This window comes from Pan paniscus, chromosome 7 (assembly GCF_029289425.2).
Source record: "Pan paniscus chromosome 7, NHGRI_mPanPan1-v2.0_pri, whole genome shotgun sequence".
Taxonomy (NCBI): Eukaryota; Metazoa; Chordata; class Mammalia; order Primates; family Hominidae; genus Pan; species Pan paniscus.
The window spans coordinates 92,788,523-92,806,516 of NC_073256.2; the positions used below are offsets into that span (position 1 = coordinate 92,788,523).

A 17,994-nucleotide genomic window follows, 5' to 3' on the forward strand; every position below is an offset into this window, starting at 1 on the left:
AGTACAGATAGAAAACTCTTACCCAATATGAAGCGTTGTGTCAAGACATTAATATGGATTTTTTCAAAAACTGAGGTTCTTATTTCCTAGGAAATGGGGCTGTGTTCATTTCCATTCTTTCCAAGTGGGTGTCAATTTTGGACCTGTAAGCATAAATTCAGGCCAATTCCTGGATGTGCTGTCGGTAAAGTACCTAAAATGTGTCAACAGACCCCTGGAATAGTGGTTCAGTTTCCCCAGAAGAAGCATTCTTTTTAGGGAGAAAATTTATGTTGATGATTTTCAAATTATTGCAACTCCTCAGGCAATTTTCCAGCTGGCCAGACCCTATATACTGACTTGAGAACAAGTGCCAATTTTGGATTTTTGGCAGTCACTAGCATGACCTGGTCAACTTGAAGAGGCAGCTCAGGGAGAGATTTCAGCATCCACATTTTAACACAATTACCAGTTTGCTTCTGGATGAAATCCAGCACTTTATTTCTAATATATGAGGCTCAATATCTCTTTAAAATCACTTTCTCCTTATGTTCTATTTATGAGAAACTGAAGAAGTTGTAAGTTAGGAAAAATCTAAAACAAAGTGTCCTTTAATTTATGAATTCTAAAAATGAAAATGTCTCCGATTGGATTGTCTAATTTTTTTTACTGTTGGAGATTCAAATATTCTTTATTCATGCTATTGTGTGCATGTGTATTTATGATGTTAATATTCAATATTTAGAATATTGATGAGGATTATTCTTGCAAAATTTATAGAAAATGTGGAAAAAGTGTTAAATATCTGCTAATTAAAAAATGATCATTTATATTAAATGTTTGCATTCATTAGGTATCTGTCTTCTGTTTATAGTAGAATTAGTTTATTTACAGACTTAAAGAAGAATAATGATTATGTGTGTAAACCATTGAGCTGTCTATACATACTATTATAAAGGAATGATACTATGATTTCCTGTGCTTTCTCCATATTTTAACCCTACAGGGAACCATGGTGCCTAGCTTTGAAATACACCCACATGCACACACGTGCACACACACACACACCAGATTTTCACAGTGCATATCCAACTTCTAAGGGTGGCAAATGTTCATAAGTAACAACGGTAACATGTAAGTGGGCTTGAAAAATTCAAAACTGCTGATGAATAGCTTACTAATGTCAAAGAAAAGGGAGACATACATATCTTTTGGAAGTGTGACCACAAACAGGTTACCTAAATTATCTAAGCCTCAGTTTCCTCATCTGCAAAATGAGGATAATAATACCCAGCCAACATTTTTGTTGCATTAAGCAAGCACAGTGCCTAGTATGTAGTAAATATTTAACAAATGGTAGCTCTTGTGAAAATCAGTATGAGCTTTGGAGTTGCATTGTCTGGGTTTGATTTCTATCACTTACTAGCTGTGTGAGTATTTGGTAAATTAATGAATTGGGTTTCATTTTCTATTTAGTGTTATTAGATAGTAAATGAGGTAAAATATATAAAGTGTTTAAGCCAGATGTCAATAAATGTTGCTATTATGAGTAATATAACATTACCATTTTGAGGGTTCCCAAATGTTAGCATTGGGTAGCACCAGCTGGTTTAGTGGTTTTCAATTTGCCCCCCATGGTGCCTGATCTTGGATGAACACACACTCTCTCTCTGATTTATTTGTTTTGGGGCATTTAAAATATATTATTTTTCCACATGAATTTTCCTTTGAAGAAAGAGTTATGTTGCTAAGAGAAGTTTGAAAAACATCCACTTGGTCCAAACTCATTAAAAATGCTTAATTGAAGCTAAGGAAACTTAATAATGAAGCAGTCAGGACTGGAATTCAGGTCAGCAGAATTCTGACTCCAAGTTATATGATATTTCCACTATTTCATTCTCAGTGGCACTTTAGTTTTCATTTTAATTAAATGACTTCAGAAATTGAGACATCTGCAAATTTTTTTTGAATTACACACTAAAGAGAAATGTTTCTGAAAATATTTTAAAAGAATTACTAAAAAAAGAGAAAAAACACATTTTTATCACTAATTCCAAGTATACATTTTAATATGTGTGTATATTCTCCATAACAATATTCACTCACTCTCAATACATATTCATTTTCTTGCATACAGAAATGTTCAATTTTTCGTCTAAAATAAATTATTTTTCTTACTCTATGTGGTTTTTCCCCCACATACAATACTCGTATAGCATTATTTGCATTTTTCTGTTTTATGACAATTAATTCATTCAATAACTTGTCTATCAGCTTGCTCAGGGGGTGGCCGTGATCTTATTACGTTTAGAATTTCTGTTATTGTAGTATTTGATATAATATTTGAGCAAAGTTTACCTCTTAATTTTAAATATATTTTCCTTAAAGTCTTGGATATCATTACTACTTAAGGTCACATTCTTCTAGATTTATAAAGAACATATCCTTAGATAAGAACAATGCAATGCTTGTTCAATGCATTGAACAATGCATTGTTCAGTGCACAAGAACAATGCAAAAGAACCTTCTTGATATACATAAATATTCTGAAGTAAATAGATCAAGTAACTCAAATGGACTTACTTTGAAGAGGAGAAGAATAATATCATGACAGTTGAAAGAAATAAAATGATGGGAAGAATTTTTTGTGGCCATTCATACATAGCAAACAGAAAAATGTGAATTAATCATATCATCTGTCTACAATATCTAATGTCTTAAAATTATTATACTGTCCCTGGGCAGAGGAATGAGGAAAAAGCAATACTTTCTTTTTTCTATTCTTCAATATTTGATGCTTTATGTAATTATAAAGACAGTTAGGAAACATGTCACTTCAATTTTACATTAATGAATTTTGATAGCATATATCCATCTCATAGTTGATATATTCTGACATCTATTTATTAAGATATATACTAAATTGTTAAAAAAATGGAAGGGTAGCATGTTAACAGATGTATTTTTTTTCCTTTAAAATACCAGTTTTAGTAAGTGTCTAAATATTGAAATTGTTACTCAATTAAAACTCTACTGAAGTTATGCTCTTTTTCTATTTGAACAAATTATCGTTAATTTCTACTTCATTAATTCAGCATTTTTTATTATTTGACCAAGACTTGGATGAGGTTTATAAAAGGTTTGTTAGCAGCATAAAATAGCATCATAATAGGAACATTAAGCCAATTTAATAGAACAAATTTGAAACAATTTGGAAGAACTCTTCTATACATAATTTTGCTTAGAAAAATTATCAGAAGATCATCAAAGTATCTTCTTTTTTTACTTTATGTATTTAGCACTGTTAAATATCCTCTGTTTCTTGAACGTCCACCTCTTCTAGTTTCTATAGTACCATCTTGCTGTCTGGCAATGTTAAAAATTCACTACCACTGCTCATGGGTAATAAATATAACCAAGCCTAAAGACTATCTTATCGAATCTTTCCTTCATCAGGTTATCTCTTCAATGACTGATTTTGCATACTAATTGATTTCTAGGTTGGTCTCAGAAGCTTTAATATAAAGTGCCCTACATCTGCTGCCTAACAATCTCAGTTCTTCCTCTGCTCATGCTCTGGCTTGTAATGGATTGATATGATACATTTCTTCTGGTTGTATTTCTTCTTTGGGGTGTTTTGCCGCCTCCATTGGCTTTACTTCCTGTTTCCCAAGGTTGGCCTAATGCACTTCATGTTATTTGTTTTCCTCCTTTATGGTTCATAGTTCAGTTGCTTCTTTATGGCTGAATCCATATCAGCTTTGGTCCCCCTCCTGAGTTTTGGCCCACATTACAAAGCTCTTGCCAGATGCTTTTGGATGTTTTACTCTTACCTCAAATTAGCAGGTTTTATCCACTTCTCCTTCTTCTCTATCATTGCCAGTAACAACAGTATTACCTTTGTAATCTCTGTAGACGTTCTCGTTCTTGCTCCACATTAAGGCTGTTACCAGATTGCTATTTTTGTATTTTTTTCTCAGATAGAGATTTTTTAACAGTCCTTGGTTATTTCACCTCATTCATTCATGGTTAATTCTAATTCGCCAGCTGATTCACCAGCTGAATCCTCTTGTTTCCAATCTGTTCCATATGCTTCAACTAGATTACCCCTCTTAAAACACTGATTTATGCGTTATCATTGTTTGGATCAAAGCTACCAATGACTATCTCTGTCCAATTGATTGGAGTTTAAACTTCTCATTCATCATTTAAAACCTCATATATTCTGGCCTCATCCTACATGTGTTAGTCCATTCTTGCATTTTATATATAAAGAAATAGCTGAGACTGGGCAATTTATAAATAAAAGAGGCTTAATTGGCCCCTGGTTCTACAGGCTGCCAGGAAGCACTGTGCTGGCATCTGCTCAGCTTCAGGTGAAGCCTCAGGGAGTTTTCAATCATGGTGGAAGGTGAATGGAGAAGCCATGGTGGGAGCAGGAGCTAGAGAGAGAGTAAGGGGGAAGGTACCACACATTTTTAAATGACCAAAGCTCACAAGAACTCACTCACTATTGCAAAGACAGCACCAAGCCATGAGGGATCCACCCCCATGACTCAAGCACTTTCCACCAGGCCCCACCTTCAATACTGAGGATTACAATTCATCATGAGATTTGGGCAGGACAGGCAAACCATATGACCACCTTTCCCCACTTATTTTGTAAGACTTCCTTTTCTCCAAATATAATAATTTACTTGTAATGACCAAATATGCCTTATATATTATTCTCTTGACCTTTGTACACGGGATTTGTGTCACCTAGAATGCTAATCTTAATCCTCTCCATTGATCTGAATTTGAGTCAGTTTTTTAGTTCAGCTGATGTCCTTTTTCATAAAATTTTTTGATAGTGAGTCTTCTTTATTGAACCCCTACACATCTCTTTTCATTCCTTTAGCAAAACTGCCAATGGAAATTTTCAATGTACTTTAATATATATTTATGGGTATTTATTATTTCTTCTTAGAAATAATGTAAGCTCCTTGAAGAAAGTGTTTAGGCATTTTGTACTCTCATTGTCTATATTAATTTGCACATATTATATAGAATTCATTTTTTGGTTTGATGTAATAGATAACTCTATTGTTTTTTAGTCTCATATCAGTTTCACATCTTATTTCAGATCCAGGTTTTATCTGAAAAATTTATTTAAAAAATTTTAATCACTTTTTTCTGAAGTACTCCAGAATGATTTTGGAATAGGTGTTGGTGCATCCTGTCCAGGTCATGACAGGTCAGGTTTCAAAACATCTGGCCTTCCTCAATTTTTTATTTTTAAAACCTATATTAGCCTTGTATAGTGTCATACACCTGTAGACCCAGCAAATCAAGAGGCTGAGGAAAGAGGATTGTTTGAGCCTAGGAGTTTGAAGCCAGCTTGGGCAATATTATGAGACTCCATTTTTTAAATTTTTAAAAAAGCGCCTGTATTAGAATTTTTTAAACTGAGAGCTCAGAAAAGTCAACTATATGATCTATCTACAAGAAGTGATATTGTATTTTTGTCGCATTTTTAGAAATATAGTATTTAGGGTAATTCCGTCAGCTTCAATACTTTTGTAGTCTCAGGCACATGACTTTTAGGAAGAGTGACAGAAGGAAGAACATAATAGAGTTAGAGGGGAGTACCCAGTATGCTGACAGGAGTCAAAGCCATTTCTTTGAGAAATGACTAAATAATTTGAGTGTGGTAGTTAGTTCTGTAGAAATATGGTACATATTTTGAAGGGCTATGCTGTGGTTGAAATGTCAACTTGGTTTGTATGGTTTTCAAAGGCAGAACCAAAAACAGAGTCAAGGAAGCATATTTTAGCTCAGTATCAAAAATCATATTCTATTGAAGTGTCTGAATCATGCAGTGGGCTGAAACATACTGTATAGATGTTCCCAGGTTGTTGGGAGTGTTTAGAAAATGATTACTTCTTTATCTTTATTCATGTTTCTCTTGCACATAATTTGTTCTTATCTTATGGAAGTTAACACTATCTGCCTTGCTTAATAATGTAACCAAACATGGAAAGTAAGTGTGTGTGTGTGTGTGTGTGTGTGTGCGTGTGTGTGTGTGTGTGTTGTCTTGGAAGTCATTCTTTCTCAGTATAAGCTGAGGCTCCTGAGGTTAAGAACCTTAGGTTATATAATTCTTGCCAACTATCCTCAGCTATCTTGGACAAGCTAATAATTTGGAAAAATGGTTTTGCTAATGTTAATAATAAGTCACTTCTAGTCTACTAAATAGGAATTGAAGGATTGACAGAGAGGATACCTGTAGAGAGAGTTATCCTTCAGTAGGAAAAGAGAGTAAGATGTTTTGCCTTCTTTACATGTAGCCTTCACTTTACATGTAGCCTTCACTTTACATGTAGCCAGTGAGAAGAGTTTCAAAGTTTATTTGCATCCCTGAAGTTTAGGGAACTTGTGTCTGTTTCTCAACAAAATAATTCTACAGCCAAGAGACCACAGGCAGAATACTTGCTTGACAGCAAAGACAAGGAGAAAGAAGGCTATCTTGCAAGCAAACTGCACCTTCACAGTTGGAGAAAGTATGTGTAAGTCTTCTTGTGAGTCGAGTAGACCCATGGGAAAGACAATCAGGGCAATCCATGAAATGGATTTCATTCACAAAGGTTACCAAGAGAGATGAAGTCACTGGGAAGAGTAACATATCAGTGGAGGCCCAGAGGCTGAAGTTTAAGCTGCTTGAAGGAGCACAGTCATGATGTCTGTGTCATGGAAATTGCAACTGGAGGTATCTACGGGATAACTTCAGAGAAATCCGCTAAACACCCCGGAAGGAGTCATCTTTGAGCATACAAAACCCAAAGTACATCAATGCTCTAATGATGTACTTTGATGATGAGAGCTCCAGGCAGTCACATAAGCCTGTAGATAGGGGATCATTTCCCTTGTCCTTTTTTCCCTGGGCCTCATCTTAGAAGGGTGGGATACCGTGACTTGGGAATGAGGGCGTAGCTGGCTCAATAATAACCTCTCAGTACTGCAAACTTTCCAAGCTGAGATAGTGCTGTGCTAGATGAGGGAAGAATTATATTGTCAACAGTTCTGAATTGTGATTATTACACTGACCTGGACATTTTAATTACCAAAACAAGACTGTTTTTATGAATAGACTGATGAGAGGACTATTAATTACCTAAGAACAAAAGCTATAGGAATTGTTTGATGTGTCATCAGAGGCATATAAAGAATTACCCCACAGAATTATTTACTTACAATAAATAAGCCCGGAATCTATGGATTTATGAGGCATGCCTCTGTGAAGAACGTGATATAAACTATACAACCCTCTGGAGTATAAAATAACAATATTTCATAATTTAATTTTTCCCTGTTGCATGTTTTCAACCTCTTTTGTTATTCTAGGCCAGAGGTGAATGTTTGACATAGGAAAAAAGAACCTGGGGAGATGTCTTCACTCTTCAGGGCTTGCTGTGCCTTTCAGCTGTTTATCTCCTTGAAATTATTTATAGATTATGAAAAGGTAAGATCTCCGATTTATGTACATCTGATTTCACAATAAGCTTCTATGTGTTATTTCAGAACTTATATAATAAGACTAAACTGACTTTTATTTATCTGAACATGAGTGAATAAACTATGAAACTGCCCAGAATTTCATAAAATTCTAAGAAAGCAGGTTAGGAAAGCTGATTTGAAGACATATGATGGGGGAAGAATAAACTTGTTTTCTACTTGTGTCCTTATGAATCCAGAATGTTTAATAAGCCATTCATAATATTTCTTTTTGTACATGCTTCTTATTCTCTTTTAGACTATATGCTCCTTGATTGCAACAGGCATGTCTTCATTTTTATATTCTTCTTAATTTCTATTATAGAACAAACTAAATCATGCGTTGCACAGGGATTGAAGTAGAGTCATTCCAACCTTTATAATAGGAAATTCAACTAATTATTTAAAAATTCAATGTTTCAGTATTCACATTTGAGTCTATAGTTAAAAATATCAATTTAACAAATACCATTTTCTTGAATAAGCTTTTTATAATGAAAGATTTCTAAGATCCAGAACTGAATTATTTCAAAGAATACTCTTTTTAACAGAGTATCATGTAAGTATTTCTGTAACTCCATGCAGTTAGTTATGTGCAACTGAATTTGAATTGTGCAGGTAATATGTATGGAAACATCATTATATTACAGAAATACTTGAATTCTGGTACAGTTACAATTTATTAGCCTGTGACCTACCAAGAGAGTTCATTGTTGACTAATTTTGTGGCTCTCTAAATCTCAGTGTCTTAATCTTAATCTATAAAATATGAGAAATAGTGGTTGCCTTGCTTACTGCTGTGTGCAATAAATCCATTCAGTACATATTTATCAAGTGTCTAATATGCAGTAGAAGGCAATTCTGTCAATTCTGACCAACTATTCCTATTCTTCTTCTTAGTCACTTTCCTTTGTTGAATTTTAAAATCAACTTAAGGTATAACTTATATACCAAAAATTCACTCAATTTAAGCATATAGTTTGATATGTTTTTATCAAATGCATGCATAGCATATATACACTAGTGTAATAAACATCAGTCAAGATACTGAACATTTCTCTCTTCCCCAAACCTTCCCTCATAACACTTCACCATTAATTCCCAGTCCCCGTTACCATGCCAGGCAACCACTGATTTCTATTACTAAAGATGAGCTTTTCCTGTCCTAGAACTTCAAATAAATGGAGTAGAAAGGTATATACTCTTTTGTATCTAGCTATTTTGTTCAGCATAGTACTTTTGTGATTCACTCATGTTGCTGCTTTTATCAGTAGTTCATTTCTTTTAATGACTGAGTTGTATTCCACTGAATGGACATTTGCACTGTTTTACTTTTTGGAGTAACATAATAGGAAATTTATAGCAATGAAGTCAATAAGTGGAAGCATAGAGGACTTAACTCTTATTGGTAACCAAAATATAAAGTATACATAGACAATGGCAACATGTAACTTCCTGTACAAGTCACATTAACTTTTGATAAGAAAACGGTAGAAATGGTAGGGTTTTATTGGGCTTTCTGTTAGATACTTTTTAAATGCTTATATAGATATTATTTGAAGTGGGTGATGGTGAAGTCAGCTTGTATACCTTTTTACGTAGTTGTTACACAAGTGCTTGCTAATTTTTGTGGACTATGCACAAAATGCTTTAATATATTTCATATTTTCAAGAACTCTTGTAAGAATAACTGCTGGAATAATAATTCTAGACTATGTATGTATTAAGGATAGTTTCTAGCACACACACAAAAAACACTGTGTAGTAATTGGGAATAATTCCAAAAGCAATATAAAAACACATTACTTTCCCCCGTATTTACAAGCACTAATATAGGAAAATATATTAAACCAAATCCTTGGGGACTTGAGTAATACTATGTGTTGTATACTCCATGTTTGAATAAGTGTTTACAGATTTTTCTGTAGTAGACTTTGATTTTTATTCTTGCACATTTTGAAGCTTGTGAATGTGTATGTTAAGTTGGGAATTGATTCATGCTTAACAAGGAGGTTTTATTTTTGATGGCCTTCCTTTTACCTTTCAGTACACTAAATAATCCTCTGCTTCTAGAATACGTCACTTTTACAAAGCCTGCTAACCTCAGAGTTGACAAGAGTTTTTTTTTTTTTTTTCCTTCTTTACCAACCTCACATACCTTACATATTGGTATTTTAATGAGGTAACATACTGCTATTTTCAAATGAGGGAAGGGAATTTCCTTTTTTGGTGGGCGGTTTTCTTTTAAATATTTGATTTAGTTTTTTAACTTGATTTGGTTTTGAAAAGAAGTATGACATGACCCTTCTTATTCTATACGTGAGGAATGATTACTGAAAAATTCAGTAGCAAATGCAGTTGTTTCTAGCTTTCAGCAAAGAAGATCTTTACTTCTTGGATGAGCTTATCTGTACAATAGTTGTAGTTCAGTTTTGATTTCTTTCTGTAAATTAGATGCTAATTCAATAATTTAAATTTAATTAGATGATAAGTAAAGAATTTAAATAATTCCATTTGAAATTAATTTTACTGCAAAACTGGAACTATTTGAAAATCATTAAGTTTAAGCACATTTATATGCTCAGGTTTCTATTGTTTAAATGTAAGTGCTCTCTCATAGACTGTGAATACCATCTTTTCACAAGACAATTGGCCATATTGATCACAATTTTAAAATTTGCATGCCCTATAATACAGCAATTCTAGAAAACCATCTAACAGAACACATATTTAAGTATAAAAATTACTTATGAGTGAAAATTCATTGCAACTTCATCTGGAAAATTTAAAAAATGCAAACCACCTGCATAGAAACTATGAGGGTGGGAGTGCTATCTGTTGGTCAGCCTGTTTCAGGGCCTAAAACAGGGCCTGTCATACAGGAGGATCTCACTGAATATTTATTTAATATAGTTAATACGTTCCTAAGCATTTTGACACTATTATGAATAGAATTGTTCTCTTCATTTCATTTGCGGGTTATTTTGTTCATATGGAAACATAATTGACTTCTGTACATTAATCTTGTGTGCTGATTTTGACACATTCTTCGTTGTATCAATAAAGAATTTTTCTTTTATTCTTTATTTTCTTAGATCCTCCATGCCGAAGATAAACTGTCATAATTTTTTTACTTATGAAAATAATTCGATATTTACTCATTAAAATAATACATGCCTTTTAACAAAGTTAAATGATATGGATAAGTAGAAGAAAAAGTATAAAAATCAGTGCCCATATTTAACTCTGAGTCTAAATGTGTGTCTGTGGATGTATGTGTATTGATGTGTGTTTACTCACAGAAAGAGAGGTTTTGTTTGTACGGATACACCTTCTTACATCTTTGTGTAAATAAATAAAATAGTTCTATATCATCAATTTTAATGACTGCCTGATAGTCTATGTACTACAATTTATTTAATATAATAAAATTTGTTTAATTGTCAGTCATTATTGAGTTGCTTAAAATTTGAAACTATTATAAGTAAGATGAGTTTTCCTGTGGGTAACTTTGAGATAACCTTGTATGGTGTTTCTCTGGGAGATAATTCCTGAGAATGTTATTATTGAACCCAAGAAATGCTCACACACAATCCCTAGATCCTATGGAACACTTATAATAATTTATTTTCCATCAATACTACATGAAAAATTCAATTTCCATATACTCTAACTAATGTTGATTTTTTAAACAATTTTTAAGTCATTTTAAACATATTTTAATCATTTGCTGTTTCTTCTGAGTTACAAAAAGACACTATGCAATTTTCCTTAATTCAAAGGAGAAAGAAAATGAAATATCAGACAGGCAACAATTTTAATACAAGTGTTATTTTTGAACCACAGAATTTAACATTTTAAGGGATATTACTGCTGCTTTTTTCATCTCATCTCTTTTTAAATTTTTTTTTATTTTCAATTTTTATGGGTCCGTAATAGGAATATATATTTAGGGGGTATATGTGATGTTTTGGTACAGGCATACAATGAGTAATAATCACATCAAAGTAATTAGAATATTTATAACCTCAAGAATTTATCCTTTCTTTTGTATTAGGAACATTAACATGAAAATACTTTCTAAAACAACCCTGACAGATAGCTGTAGTATATTTTAGTGGCTATCTCTATCAACACAGCAATCATCACCATCAGGCATACAAATAATTAGATATTTTAAGCTATTAAAATTTTTTTATTGTCTTGAGTGAAAATCTACTCTTTTGAAGTATCTGTTAAGTGGATTAGACTTCTTTCTAAGGCCATGCAGCTTTCTTTCCACTGCTTCTTTCACATTAGAGGTCTTTAAATACAGGAAGGCATTTGTTATTTCTCTCTTTAGTTACCTGTTTCTCATAATTTTCTAGAATAATTTGGAGATTATGAGATTGAGTTTCTGTGTACCGCAGTTTGGCAAATCATCACAAACTCGATTTTATTCCTTTTGCTATGTGTTGCTGGTAAATTTTAGAAGTTGGGTGAGTTTTAAAACACTTAATCTTGATACATTTAAATAAAATAAGGTAAATTTTTTAAGAAGCAAAATGTTAAGATTGGCAATTAAAACTAGGGCAATCTGCCTACAAATATGTTAGGAAAATGGCTGTTTCCAACATCTGTTTAGGAGTGTGAGTAAAAAGAATACAATGCATAAGTTGTCTCAGTCTAGTGGAAATATTTCAGATTTGTATGCTGCCTTACAAATCATATGTCAAAATATTAAATTTGTCATCTGTTTATATTTTAAAATGGATATGCAGAAAATTAGATAAAAAATTAATTCTCAAAATTTTTATTCTTTTCTTGAAAACATTTCATATATAACTTTAGGGAGATGGATGAGCTCACTTGAAGTATTTATTGGTTTTACTCATCATGATTTTATTGGCTTTGGCATGTAGTTGGTTGGTCAATTAATAATATGTTTATATTCCAATGTGAAAAGGTGAATAAAGAATAAATATATGTCTCCAATTCTGTGAAAGCTTCTTAAATATATTTATTTTTTTGGTCTTCAAAAAAGCAAGCAAGCAAGAAAAACAAGTAATGGACTGACCTCTCAATACAGAATACATAAATATTTATAAATGCTTAGATTCTTCTTTAAAGTTGTACTATTGGATTTAAACAGGATTGGATGATAGTAATTTGAACTCTAATAGCCTGTGGCTTTTTGACCTATGGTGTATTGTAATTATTGTCTTTGGCTAAGACTTCTCTACACCTTCCATCCTCATTGAAACTGTTGCTCTGGTCTTATTGAAGTTAAAAAATTGTCAATAAATATAGAACGAGGCAAATGTGAACGTCATCATCCAAACATGAGGCACTACCATCCTTACACCTATTGTTCGTTTACCTTTAAGTGTCTGCTATGGGCAGGTGCTTCTCTTTCTTCTCATATGTGAATGATGAATATATTTTGTACTATTTCATATTTTGACAGTGCTTCTCATTACAATTTTTCTTTTCATATTATGCAGTTGATGGGAAGTCAATTTTTCTGTCTATGATAGATTTCATCATTTTCTCAGTAATGTATCTCTTGGCAGTGAATATATTACAGTAGCACATCCCAGTGGTTTGAACAGAAAGAATTCAAGTTCTAATCTAGACCCAGATTCTGTGTTATCTATTTCTCAAATAGGAACTCTACTCATAAGAAATAAGTATTCATAAATATTTTTTATTTCATTCGTTCCCTATACCAAACCCTAACAAAACAGTAAAAAAAGTCTTTATTGCAAGCATTTAAATGTGATTTATTTGTGATAAATTTTCAGTTTAATAACAGGTATACAATCTTAATGTTTCATTATTCATTATACATATCAGACCAGGGTCCAGATGGCAAAAACTTGAATATTTTTTAAAGATCATGAAGTATTTTGGCACAATTTCTTATTATTGGCGCTTTCATATCATGGCATGACAAAGGCAAGGAATGAAATAGATTTGTGGCAAAAGTGAAGAGGATGAGAGTGAGAATTTGAGAACATGGAGCTTCTGGTACACATATTTACTTATGTAGAAAACATAATCAATTTCTCGGATAGTCTGAGTATAGAGGAATCAGGTAAGACATGCTCTTTCAGGATTACATGAACTTCTCATTCATATGATGCTTAATTAGGTACAAAAGTGTCTTAGTCTATTTTTAGTAATCAACTTCTCAATCTTTTCCCAAGTCTACATAGGCTAAGAATTTTGACTGCTAAAAAGTTGTATGTCAGTTGTCTAAAAACAAATTAATCAGCTATTATTTGAGCATCTTTAAATAAAAATTTTTGGTCATTTTCTCAGAAAACTAATTTCTTGTTGTTTAAATTATTTTCTTAGAAAAACATTATTTTAGCTTCCTTTTCCCCATGTTCCTTATTCCTCTCACCTACCCATGTATAAGACTTCTGTTAAAAATGTTCTTTTCCAACTGTCATTCTTCAAAGATACCAAAACAACAAAATGGCATATAGACATTTTTTTAAATAAAAGAGGAAAAGATTATCATTGACACTCATAGCAGCTTCACCTCTGACTCTACTCACTGTTCTCTGAGATAACAAAATAGTCTTCTGCCAAGGTCTCTGTCACTTCCACTTTGCCGTCCCATCCCCCCTTTTGCTAAAAATATTTCCTAAATGTACTTCCTATCCCACCTATATTACCTACTTTTTAAAATCTTTTGTCAGATAAAATTGTTAGCAAGGCAAGTCAAAATGCTTTAAGTTGTTTTACTGATGGCCAATGGAAATTCCAACTGATGACTGAGAATTTGAAGTTGTACATATTACTATATTTTTGCTGTATTTCATCATCTAGTCTCTATTATTTTTATAAAGTTATGAGGGATGCACCATTTCATTATACTTTTTTGGCTCCAGAAAACAATGTTACACTTTCAGAGTGATGTTTTTCTTGTTCTTCTCCCTTCTAATCTGTAATTTCTCCAATATACTTCCACCACCAAGATTGTGAATAAACACTCAAATAATGCCATCCTCCAAAAATATTATGCTACTCAGCTTTCTCATTTCAAGTGCTTGTTTTGATTTATCTTGTTTATTTTGTTTAGTTTTATTTTTTTCAAAATATATCATTCCATTAGTAACTTTTAGTTTAAAATTTTATATTTAAGGGAAATCTATGAGAAATACCTATTACTTTTTTTTTTGTTTTTTAGATGGAGTCCAGACTCCAGCCTGTTGTCCAGGCTGGAGTGCAGTGGTGCAATCTCAGCTCACTGCAACCTCCGTCTCCCAGGTTCAACAGATTCTCCTGCCTCAGCCTCTCGAGTAGCTGGGATCACAGGCGCCTGCCACTATGCCAGGATAATTTTTGTATTTTTTGCAGAGATGTGGTTTCAGCATGTTGGCCAGGCTTGTCCTGAACTCTTGATCTCAGATGATCCACCCGCCTTGGCTTCCCAAAGTGCTGGGATTACAGGCGCAAGCCACTGCACCCAGTCACCTTTTTAAAAAATAAAAAATAAAAAAATGCCAGATAATTTAAATTTATAGTATATGCAGTTATCATCACAGATTACAAATATTGTTTCTAAATTCCTTAATCTTTCCTTTGGTATGAATCACTAAATACTTTCTAACCTACTCAATTTTGTTTTCATTTTCATTAGTCTTCCATCTTAGCCTCTTTCTCCTTAATTATTTGGAAGCTATTTTCATCATACCAACTAATTTCTGAAGAAGTGTGATTTTCATAAATTATGTTTAATTGATACATAATAGTTATATGTATCACATGTATGGGATACATGTGACATTATGAAACATGCATACAATGTGTAATGCAAATCAAAGTAATTGGGATATCCATCACCTCAAACATTTATCATTTCTTTGTGTTGGGAACATTTCAAATATTTTCTTCTAGCTGTTTTGAAATATAGCATAAATGCTCATTAATTGTAGCTGCGCTATTATGCTATTGAATAGCAGAACTTACTCTATCTACCTGTATTTTTGAACCCATTAGCAGACCTCTTTTCATGCCCTCCTCCCTCAGACCCTTCCCAGACTCTGGTAATCACCATTCTACTCACTACCTCCATGAGATCGCTAGTTTTTTCAGCTTCCACATTTGAGTGAGAACATGTGATACTTATTTTTTTGTGCCTGGCTTATTTCACTTAACACAATGTCCTCCAGGCTCATCTGTGTTACTGAAAATGTCAATATTTCATTCTTTCATTGTGGCTAAATACTATTCCATTTTGTATATATACCACATTTTCTTTATCCGTTCATCATTAATGGTCACTTAGCTTGAAGTGTCCAAACAGTTTGATCTTGGCTATCATGATGGGTGCTGCAATAAACATGGGAGTGTAGCTATCTCTTTGATGTACTGATTTCCTTTCTTCTGGATATATATCCAAGACTGAGATTGCTGGATCACATGGTAGCTCTATATTTCTTGAGGAAGCTCTGTACCATCTTTCGTAGTTGTTGGACTAATTTAAATTCCCACCGAGAGTGTGCAAGCATCTCCCTTTCTTCACATCCTCCCAGCATCTGTTATTTTCTGTCTTTTTGATAAGAGTCATTTTATCTGGGTGAGATGATATAACATTGTGGTTTTGATTTGTATTTCCCTGATGATGAGTAATCTTGAACATTTTTTCATATGTCTGTTGGCCATTTGTATGTTTGCATTTGAGAAATGTCTACTCATATTTTTTACCAAAAAATTTAATGAAATTATTTGGGTTTTATGTGTTATTGTGTTGTTTGAACTCTATATATCCTGGTTATGAATTTCTTGTCAGATGGATAGTTTGCAGATATTTTCTCCCATTCTGTAGGTTGTCTCTGCACTTTGTTGATTGTTTAAATTGCTGCACAGAAGTTTTTTTAGCTCATGTAATCTAATTGGTCAATTCTTGCTTTTAATAACGGACTTTTGAGGTCTTACTCAAAAAAAATCTTTGCTTAGTCCTGTAGCATTTTCCCAATGTTTTGAAGAAAAGTGCTTTTAAGATGACTCCACCTTGAGCAAGACCCCATTGTTTTCATGTCATAGTTCTTATACATACTTGGCAATTGTAATCTCATGGATCTAGAATCTAGACAAAATTATTTGACTTTTTCATTTCATTTCATATAGATTTTGAAACTGCTGTCTCCCTGTTCAACTCCATGTGTCACTATTTATAGTCACTAATCAGATATTTGATTCAGACTGTCACTAAATCTTCTTTGAATTCTTCTTCCTAAATTCAGTATAACCTAAAAGCTTTTTTTCATATTACCTGAAAGCTCTTTTCACCTCTTCTACAATCCTAATAAAATATATAAAAATATCCCTTGATAAAACTCAGTGGTTTTTAGTATATGCACAAAGTTGATCAACCATCACCACTAATTAATTTTGGAACACTTCATCACACCAAAAAGAAACTCCATTCGCATTAGCAATTTTTCCCTATCTGTCCCTCCTCTCAGTCTCTGGTAAACCACTAATATAGTTCTGTTTTTATTAATTTGCTTATTCTGGACATTTCATATAAACACCTCATGCAAAATGTGGCCTATTATGCATGGCTTCTCTCCTTTAGGATTTGTTTTCAAAGTTCATCTGTGTTGTAGCATATGACAGTACTTCCTTTTTATGGTTGAATCACATTCCATTGTGTGAATAGATGACATTTTGTTTACCCATTTATCAGTAATTGGACATTTAGGTTGCTTTCATTTTTTGTCTATTATGAATAATGTTGTTCTGAACGTTTGTGTGTATATTTTTATGTGAACATATGTTCTTATTTCTTTTGGGTATATAGCCAGAAGTAGAATTGCTGGGTTATATGATAACTCTATTTAATATTTAGAGAAACTGAACTGTTTTATAAAGTGGCTACATCATTTTATAGTTGAAACAGCAATGAATAAAGTTCTCGGCTGGGTGTGGTAGCTCATGCCTGTAATCCCAACACTTTGGAGTTCGAGACCAGGTCAGGAGTTCAAGACCGGCCTGGCCAACATGGTGAAACCCCTGTCTCTTCTAAGAATATAAAAATTAGCCAGGCGTGGTGGTGCATACCTGTAATCCTAGCTACTCAGGGGGCTGAGGAGGGAGGATTGCTTGAACCTGGGAGGTGGAGGCTTCAGTGAACTGAGATAGTACCATTGTACTCCTGTTTTTTTAGAAGTTTTATCTCATTGTGATTTTGTTTTGAATAACCCTAATGATTAATGATGTTGAGAATCTTTTCATGCACATATTGAACATTTGTATATCTTCTTTGGGGAACTGTCTATTCAAATCTTGTGCTCAATTTTTAGTTGTTAAATTGTGAAATTTCTTTGTATAGTCTGGATACAGGTCACTTACACGATATGTGGTTTGCAAATATTCTCTTCCATTTTGTGGGTTGTCTTTACACTTTTTTTTAATTGCTGCTCTTTAAAACATGAAGGTTTTAATTTTGATGGAATATAAGTTATCTATATACATTTTTGTCCA

General features: G+C 33.0%; 1 protein-coding gene across 1 annotated transcript in view; it reads left to right on the plus strand.

Moving 5' to 3' along the window:
• The window catches only part of LOC106635048 (uncharacterized), a 259,340-nt gene that overhangs the window by 53,039 nt on the left and 188,307 nt on the right, over window positions 1-17,994 (plus strand). The window contains exon 5 of the mRNA XM_063606829.1: window positions 7,363-7,480. Within this exon, the coding sequence (XP_063462899.1) occupies window positions 7,406-7,480 (75 nt within the window). The 5' untranslated portion in view covers window positions 7,363-7,405. The remainder of the gene's footprint in view (window positions 1-7,362; window positions 7,481-17,994) is intronic.